General features: G+C 54.6%; 1 protein-coding gene across 7 annotated transcripts in view; it reads right to left on the bottom strand.

Moving 5' to 3' along the window:
• Positions 1–803: 803 nt before the first annotated feature.
• The window catches only part of CPT1C (carnitine palmitoyltransferase 1C), an 18828-nt gene continuing 10434 nt past the window's right edge, over positions 804–9197 (bottom strand). For 6 of the 7 annotated variants that reach the window (XM_034637994.1, XM_034637993.1, XM_034637996.1 and 3 more), the window contains 13 exons: positions 8316–8393; positions 7976–8083; positions 7790–7874; positions 7035–7230; positions 6711–6893; positions 6021–6126; positions 4428–4544; positions 3988–4152; positions 3618–3758; positions 2830–2982; positions 2260–2373; positions 2028–2120; positions 804–1779 (listed from right to left, as the gene is read on the bottom strand). In XM_034637994.1, the coding sequence (XP_034493885.1) occupies positions 1594–1779; positions 2028–2120; positions 2260–2373; positions 2830–2982; positions 3618–3758; positions 3988–4152; positions 4428–4544; positions 6021–6126; positions 6711–6893; positions 7035–7230; positions 7790–7874; positions 7976–8083; positions 8316–8393 (1725 nt within the window). In that variant the 3' untranslated portion in view covers positions 804–1593. The remainder of the gene's footprint in view (positions 1780–2027; positions 2121–2259; positions 2374–2829; positions 2983–3617; positions 3759–3987; positions 4153–4427; positions 4545–6020; positions 6127–6710; positions 6894–7034; positions 7231–7789; positions 7875–7975; positions 8084–8315; positions 8394–9197) is intronic. The other variant, XM_002917832.4, reaches the window with a different exon arrangement.

Raw genomic sequence — 9197 nt, forward strand, 5'->3', positions numbered from 1 at the left:
AAACCTAAGAGTTTAAAACGACAAACATTTATTATCTCACAGTTTCTGCAAGTTGGGAGTCTGGCTCAGGGTCTTACATGAGGTTACAGCCAAGAGGTCAGCTGGGTTGCAGTCACCTGAAGGGTTGACTGAGATGGGAGAATCTGCTTAAAGATAGTCCCCTCATACGTTCCTCCCTGGTGGTTGGTGGGAGGTCTCAGTGCTTCACCACGTGGGCCTCCCCACAGGCTGCTTGAGTGTTCCCACGACATGGTGGATGGCTTCCCACAGAGCAAGTGATTCAGAGAGAGAGCGAAAAGGAAGCCAGAATGTCTTTCATGTCACAGTCACGTCTACCATATTCTTTCACTTAGGGGAAAAGAGTCACTACTTCCAGTCCACACTCAAGGGGAGAAGGATGAGGGTCCACCTTGTGGAGGGAAGAGCACCAAAGTACTTGTGGAAATTTTTTTTTTAATTAAGTAAACTCGACCTCCAACATGGGGCTTGAAATCACACCCCTGAGATCAAGAGTTGCAAGCTCTACGGACTGAGCCCGCATTTTTCAAATGGACATTTTTCAAAACCACTAGAGTTAGTGGGTTGGGTGTGGAGGTTGGGCTGGTGGCAGTTAAGGTGTTCAGGATTTTAATGTGTTGTTGGGCTTGGGTTATTATGCTTGACTTAACAGAAACAACAGGGCTTGGTATCATGGAATATGGGAATTGTGACAGCACTGGATTGGATCATTGGGGTTTTTGGTGTGGTTAGATGGGGTTGGTGTTGATATGACTGCCATTGAACTGGTGGGGGTTGTAGTGGTATGGGGGTAGAGTGGGGGTGTGATCAAGGAGTGCGGTGTTTAAAGTCATAACTATGGGTTAAGTTTAAGTTTGGGTTATGGTGGGGATGGGATGGGAGGTTTGGTGGTGTGATGGAGTTTGGGGTTGGACGTTTTTATGTTGGTCATATGCTTCAAAGTGTGGCTGAGCTGTCAGGTGTCATGGGGTATGGTGTTTTGGAGTCGTTGGTTGTTGGAATCATCACAGGGGCAAACATTAGGTAGTGCATTTCCTGGTTATGGGAGCTGAATCCCTCATCGAGCTAGAGGTTGAAATGGCTGGGTGTGGGGTTGAGGAATAAGAATCTTAAGGGGTTCTTTGGAGGGGTGTCAACTAGGGTGGGTGGAATAGCGTCGATCTTTATGTTTGGGGTGGGCAGTGGCGCTGGGGCTGCAGGAACTGGACTGATGAGACTTTGGGGGGTTGTTTGACTGGGGTTGGCCTTGGATGGTTGGGTTTGGTGTGACTGGAGCTGGGAACGTAATAGAATGGGCAGGATTGGGAGTGGCAGCTGAAACTGATTGGAACTGAGAATTCATGGTTGGCCCTGGGGATGGGGGGGACCTTTTCTCCTCCTCCACCCTAATCCTCACCTCCCCCACCCTTGCCCAGCCCAACAGCATGGCGAACACCACACACCCGGCTTACGCATCTTTATTGGACCAGATGTGGGATTTTCCAAACCCAAACAGGCCACCTCTGTCCTGCACCGGCCCAGTTGTAGAGACCCTCTCCTTAGCTCTTGGGGAGACCAGCTCCCTTCAGGAAGGGGTCAAAAGTTGGTGGATTTCATGGGTGCCCCGGAGCCCCTCCTATGGCAGGGGAGAGAGCCACCCCTGTGCCCCGAGTCCTCCTCCTGTAACCCTCTGCACCTGGGCTTAGGACGCTGCCCCTCCTGGAAGAGGGAGGCCACATCCAACAGTGCATCCTCAATGTGCTGCCCCAGTCGGTGGGAGTCCTGGAAGGAGAAATACGTCATGTCCAGGAGAAGCTGGGAGATGGGCTCCTCAGTGCTGGAAAACAGGATGGCTGGTATGTCTTGGTCTGAGGGAGGAAGGGGCTGGGGACTGGGATTCCTGGATCGTGGGAGCAGCAGGGAGCTGGGATTCTAGACTCCTTGGTTGTTGGAGAGGAAGGAGCTAGGAGTCCAGACCCCTGGGTCCTGAGGGAGGAAGGTGCGGGGATATGTGTTCAAGTATGTCTCACCGTTTTTGTGCTAGATTTTTTGCTGGAGATGTGAAAGGTGATGGTGTCATCCCCCATGAAGATGTACGAAACACCATAACCATGGTCATCCGCCTGGAGAAAGGCAGAGGGAGGGGAACCAAATAGCCTCCGGTCTCCTCCTCCCCCACTAGGCCGGAGTGCGGACCCCCAACGCCCTCCTCCCTCAGGGCCCAGGGTCCAGGGAGGTGGCAAGAGGACCAGTTCCACTCACAGGCCCAAATCCACCACCAGAAGAAACATAGTCGGGGTAATTGTGGACGTCAAACAGGTGGATTTGCTGAACAGGAATCTGGCTGGTGGCCAGCTGCCACTGCTCCGAGTAAACCTGAGGGACAGAAGGTGGTCAAGTATGCAATAAAGACCGACAGACCCGCTGTCCGCGTCCCCTTGGCTCAGCTCCACGCAGCCCTGGCCCTTTCTGACCTCCCCTGACTGCCTATTTCCTCTTAATTGCCCTGTTTTTCTGTCCTTCCCCTCACTGACACCCGCCCCTCCGTCCATACTACCGCTCTCCACCTTTTGGACACCTCTCTGCTTCTGCCTGATCCCGCCCTTCTCTCTGGTCTTCCTGACCACGCCCCCTTTCACCGCCCCGCCCCCGCCACGCCTCTTCTCCCTGACCCCGCCTCCTCCCCTTCTCTTTCCCCCTTTTCCCTCTCCACCCCCCCCAACTCTCTCCTCTAATACCTCCCTTTTCCAACCTCACCCTCCTTGTCCTGAAGTACCCCTCTCCTCCCGTGGCTCCCCTCTTCCCTCCCTAAACCTTTCCCTGCACCCCAACCTGGTCCAGAAAGGGCGACCGCAAGTGAAGAAATTGGGACACGATGTAGAGCGCAAAGAGGTGCCGGTCAACTCCCTGTCCGCTCATCGCCGCCTTCAGCAGAGCCTGGTGCTTTTCCACCGCCAGGCGGAACAGAGCGCGGCGCTGGGGTTCCTGGGGTGCCCCAGGAAGGTCACAGGTCATGGAAAGACAGGAAGTGGGCTTACTGCTGGGGCTTGTCACACACCCCCAGCCTCAACCCAGCTTGCAAAATCCCTACAAGGCAGAGATACCAATTCTGTTTTACAGAGGGGAAACAGGCTCAGAGAGGGGAAGTCACTTGCCCAGGGTCACACAGTAAAGCAGAATCAGGTGGATTCCCAGGTCTGTCTGATCTAGGGCCCCAACTCCTTCCATTGATGCAAAATAGGTAGGGGGAGAGGGAACAGATGTACCCCGGGGGTTCTGAGTAGAGAGGTTATATAGGGACTACATGGAAGGGTACAAATGGAATTCACAAGGTCACATAGAGGTTAAATAATCAAAGAGAGCTACATTGTGGAACCAAGGATCCCTGTTGGGTACTCCCCTAGTGCCCTATGTGACCCGCTTTAAAGCATGAATCACACTATGCTGAAATATCTCTGTCTCTCCCCACCAGTGAGTTCCTTGAGGTCAGAGACCAGGTCTGGCTCCTCCTTTGTCCATAATGACCATCATGGGGTCTAGTCCTCAGAAGGTGCTCCAAAAATATTTGCAAATGTAGGAATGAGAATATGGAAAGGACCAAAGCCTCAAACGAGGCTTACACCCACTGTTTTCTCTTTGTCCTCCATGGCTCTCACAAAGTTGCAGGCCTCCCTAGTGCAAGACCGCACTGTCTCTGTCCGGCCTTCCAGGAACAAGCGAGTCATGGTCGACTCATAAGTCAGGCAGAATTCACCCCTGTCCTGGGGGACAAGGAACGGAGGAGCCTGTCAGCTCGTCTCTGGAAATCTTCACAGACTTGACCCGCCTCTGTGTAGACCTCCCTCCTCCTCCTGCTCGGGGAATATGTGGTTGGGAGGGAGAAATCAAGATGGCGGACCCACAAGGGCAATGACCAAAAAGAGTCATTAAAGGCAGGCCTAGGGGAACCAAAGTCCTGGCAAGGGGCTGAGGTTGAGGGCCCCAACTGACCCGGAAGTGGGCCAGCTGCAAGGCCACCTGGATGAAGCTATCTGAAGAGAGATGACAGCGTTTGATGAAGCTCTTGCCGAAGTGGGAGAAGGGGAAGACGTGGCAGTCAATGTTTCCAGACAAGGTCTTGGCTCCCCTCAGGGCTAGAGAGATGGACAGACGTATCTGCCAGAGGAGGAGGGAGGGAGGGATGGCTGGGGTTACAGATGGGGTAGGGTTAGAGCTGGGAGTGGGGATGGAAGTGGAGGTGGGAATCAGGTCAGGGTAGGGGTGGAATGCAGAAATGAAGACAGAGACAAACATGTTGCTGAAGGGCTGGATTCAGGATGGGGGTCGGGTAGGACTGGGGTTGGGGTTGAGTTTGGGGGTGGGGATGAGTTTTGAGTCAAAGCCAGGGGGATTTGGGGACTTGGAGGAGAGGCCCCGAAGCCTGGTCTCACCTTTTCTGGAAGGTCCCAGTGCAGCCGCTGGGGCTGGGGCAGCGAGGGCTCAGGATGCCCCTTGCAGTGGCCATCTGCTGAGTAGCCCAGCTGAAAACATTCTGTGGCCAGAGTGAACTGTGTACAAACGGAGGCTGTCAGAGTCCCTTCCTCCCTCTGGGCTGAGAGCCATCTAACCGGGGACTTCTTTTCATAAGTCCCTTCTGGGGGTTGGGGGGTGGGGGGCAGTCCCTGAGAAACGTCCTGATGTTCATAGGTGGGTTCTCAGGTTCAAGTTCATTGACAGCTGGACCGATACTAATACTCAGCGGGTGCTTACTGACCNCCAAGACACCCCACCCCCACCACCCCCACCAGGCTCCTGAGACAGGAGAGACAGAGCCAAGCACAGTGTGGACCTCCAGAAGGGTTCGCCTCCATTCTGATTGGGTGGTACCCACCCCTGCTGGTTGTTAAATGTTTTATTTTATTTTAAGATTTTATTTATTTGAGAGAGAGAGAGAGAGCACGAGCAGGGGCAGAATGAGAAGCAGACTCCCTGCTGACCAGGGAGCCCAATGCAGGGCTCGATCCCAGGACCCTGAGATCATGACCTGAGCCGAAGGCAGATGCTTAACCGACTGAGCCACCCAGGCGCCCCTTGTTAAATATTTTAAATCGTCCTTGATGGAACACCTAGCACCCGCGAGCCTTCCACTTAATTCTCACGATAACTTCGGAAGAAGGGATTCATATCCGCATTGCAACATTACAATCATACCGGGAGAAGAACACCTCACTTGGGGCCTTGGAGTTTCCCATGATCTATACCATATTCTAGGTGACATCTCTTCATTCCCAGTCGATGTGCAGAAACCATATGTTGACATGAAGGGTCTAGGGGTCTGAGGTCCAGCTGAACTGACACTTTCATTTACCAGCATCATCGAAGGGGAGAATATTCTCACTTGTGAAACAGACACTGAAGAGCCAGTGCTTACCCGGGGCCGCTCCTAAGATCTGAAAGGGGCCTCCCTTGCCCTCATACACACCAGATCCCACCCTGGGCCCCATCCAACACCTCGGGTAATGCTACGGAAGAGTGAGAACCTGATAGGGTATGGACAGCACCCCTGTGATTTAGGGACTAAATAAAATAAATAGAGATGCTAAGGTTCTCAGGATTAGATGGGAGCTGACAGATCAAAGACAATCCAACCCTTTCATCTGATGAAGGGGGAAACAAGGCTCAGAGGAGGGGAGTCACTTGCCCAAGGTCACACAGCAAGCCAGAGCTGGAAGATTATTCTGATTCAGTGCGATGTGGTTGAAAGGCCTCACATTCTGGTCTCAGAGTTTTCTGGATTCACATTCTTGCTCTGCAACTCCTGGTTCTGTGACTCTGGGCAAAGCCCTTCCCTTCTCTGAGCCCCAACTGCCCATTCATTAAAAGAAGGTCATAATGCCAGACCCCCTTTTCTTTGCTGGGCGACTCCAGTCGTGTCTCTGCCTGTCTGAGCCTCTGTCTTCCCTCTGAGTGTAAGGCCCTGGAGAGGAAGGTCTTTGGAAATGGGGCCGATGGTCCCCAGGGCAGGGGTGGGATGGCTGTCCTACCTCCCACATGTGTCCTGAGATGGGGCAGTCGGCCCACGAGTGTTCCACACTGAGGCCCAGCTTCCCGTTGGAGAAGACAATTAGATTGAAGGATTTGTCAAACCAGCTGCAGGGGAAGAATTCAAAGCAGTCACCAAGGAGCCAAGAGGGAACTCAGGTGCTCTCTGTGAGACGTAGGAGTGTCAGGGTGGATGGATTTTTCTGGAACCAGGGTTGGTGTGGGGCTCTCTAAGAGGGGGTTCTCCATCAGGTGGTCTAGATGGTTTTGGAGGCATGTCTAAGGCTTGGGAAATTGGAAGATTTTGAGGGAACATGCCAAGAAAGGGTCAAGGCTCCCGAGGAGCTGAAAGGTTAGGGGGACTCTTCTGGGAACCTCAGAAATCAGAGTGATGCCTGGGGTGCATCTAGGAAGTTGTCTGAGGATCTCTATGTAGGAAGTCCCAGGTCTGGGGTCCTGGGTTTGGGGTGTCTGCACGAAAATCTAAGGATTCTGTGGTTCTGAGCTTGAGGTCCTCAGGCTTGGGGTTCTGGCTTTGGGGGTCTCTAGGTCTAAAAGTCTAGGTCTGGGGTTTGGTGCTTCTCAGATCTGGGGTCCAGGGTCTGCTTGTCTAGTGTCCAGAGTCCTAGGTCTGGATACCCGGTTCTGGGGTTACTGGTTGGGGCGAGGTTCAAGTGCAGGGGCTGACTCACCGGTCATGGCCCCTGCCAGCCAGTAGGGCACGGGCATAGGCGTCCAGTGAAGCTGCGGGGTCCTCCCTGGTGAGCCCTGCAGGCTCCGAGTCCAGTGATACAAAGAAGGCAGCTCCTTCCACGGCCTCCAAGGCATCCTTGGCCTGGATCTTCAGGGAACTCCGCACCTGGGCCCACACATCCCTTGCGGGGGGGGGGGGGGGNCACGTGTCTAGCCCAGGCTGGCCCTGCCCCCTCCCCAGCCTCGGCCTGGCCCCCACTTTGCCTTTCTGTAACCTCCAAAGGCTGGCTGGGCCTCCAGGTCCCCCGACCTCTTACTCTCACCTGGGGGCGGCGGTCAGGGCAGCCAAATGCTCCTCCTGGGGGCAGGTGGGGGAGGGGTCATCCAGGATTCGCTGGAACTGTTGCTCCAGGGCCCGGGGGGAGAGCAGGCCGCTTTGGGAGTGGGTCCCCACACGAAAGAATCGGCCTCTGTGGAAGACAGCTACGTGTCGGCTGTCCCGGAGGTGGCGGATGTGGTCTAGGGGTGGGGTGGACAGAAGGACGGAGGGCAGGAAGGTCAGACACACTGCAAGAATGAGAACCATTTAGGGCGCCTGGGTGGCTCAGTCGGTTGAGCGACTGACTCTTGGATTTGGTCATGATCTCAGGGTCGGGGGATCCAGCTGCTCCAGGCTCCACATTCGGAAGGGAGACGGCTTGGGATTCTTTCCCCCTCCCCCTTCCCTCCCCCTCCTCCGCTGCTCCTCCCCCTGCCAGTGCACACTCTCTCTCTCAAATTTTAAAAATCTCAGGAGGAGGAGGGGAAGGAGGAGGGGAAGGAGGAGGAGGAGAAGGACCACCATTTATTAGACACTTCCTGTATGGCTTGCACTGTTCTAAACACTCATTTAATCCTCCCCACCCTATGTACCCTTATTACCCCGTTTTAGAGATAAGACGACTAAGGCTCAGAGAGGGTAGTAACCTTCCCAAGGTCACACAGCTAGGGAGCTTTGGCGCTGGGATTCGAACCCAGGAAAACACGCTCTCAACCACTACACTGTGACGCCTCTGTGAGGACGCAAGAGGAAGCTCACCTTTTTGGACGCCGGGAATGCGCGTGGTATTGAAGATCTTCTCATACTGGGCAGAGCACAGGGGCCGCATTCCCATCAGCAAAGTCTGCAAGAGACCACGGGCTCAGGAGGACACCGCCTCCCAGGACCCGCCTGGCCGCGCGGCCACAGGACCACAGCCCACGGGTGGGGGAGGGGGGCTCTTACAGGCAGGATTTCCTGGCGGTTCAGGCGGTGGCGGTACAGGAGGAGGGCATGGACTGCGTTCCCAGCACGAGCGGCCTGCACTGGTGTGGGAGTGACGTACAGGAAGTCCTGGGGGCCACACGAGGGGACGACAAAATGCCGGGGGTCAGGTTTGGCCCTGATGGGGGCATGGACCCCAAACACAGATCCTGACCCCAACAGGCGGCGGGATGGCGCATTAGACTCTGATTCGGGTCACTGACCCTAAACCCCACTTTCCACAGAGACATCCCAAACCTAGACCTGGGAAGCTATGAACCCGGCCCGTCCCCAGCTCCTAGCCCCATTCTCCCGCTCTCACCATCATGTAATAGTTGCTGTTCACCATCAGCGAGCGCCGAGAGCGCAGGTACACAAATTCTTCCCACCAGTCACTGACCTAGGAGTGGGGCAGAGAGACACCGGGCTGGGGCAGCGGCGGCCAAGACGGGGGGGGGGGGGGGGGGGGGGGGGGGCCGGGACAGTAGGAGTGGCGAGACCCCCCAGACTTTGCCGTGTCAAACGGGGCGAGTGGAGCTCAGTGAAGGAGGCCATCATGATCGGTAACTAGCAGTAACCTAGAAGTCCATCAGTTGGGGATCAGTTCGCTAAAGCGTGCTACACTCGTGTCCTGGAATCCTACCAAGCTGCTAAAAAACAAAGCGCATCTATGTTACTGCCACAGAATGAGCAAGAACCAAGACATGCTGCCGACTGAAAAAAGCCAGGCGCACACAAGCTATGTGAAATGGAGGCGCCTGGGTGGCTCAGTTGTTAAGCGTCCGCCTTAGGCTCAGGGCGTGATCCCAGGGTCCTGGGATTGAGCCCTGCATCGGGCTCCCTCCTCTGCTTGGAGTCTGCTTCTTCCTCTCCCACTCCTCCAGCTGGTGTTCCCTCTCTCGCTGGCTGTCTCTCTCTCTGTCAAATAGATAAATAAAATCTTAAAAAAAAAAAAAAAGATATGTGAAATGATTTCATATGAGGTTAAAAAAAAAATACCACTGAGACCCAAGTGTCCATCAATAGATGAGTGGACAAACGAAGTGTGGTCTATCCATACAATAGAATGGGTTTTTTTTTTTAGGTGTTATTTTTTAAAAGATTTTATTTATTTATTTGAGAGAGAGTGAGAGAGAGCACAAGCAGAGGGAGCAGCAGGCAGAGGGAGAAGCAGACCTCCTGCTGAGCAAGGAGCCTGATGTGG

This window comes from Ailuropoda melanoleuca, chromosome 12, assembly GCF_002007445.2.
Source record: "Ailuropoda melanoleuca isolate Jingjing chromosome 12, ASM200744v2, whole genome shotgun sequence".
NCBI lineage: Eukaryota > Metazoa > Chordata > Mammalia > Carnivora > Ursidae > Ailuropoda > Ailuropoda melanoleuca.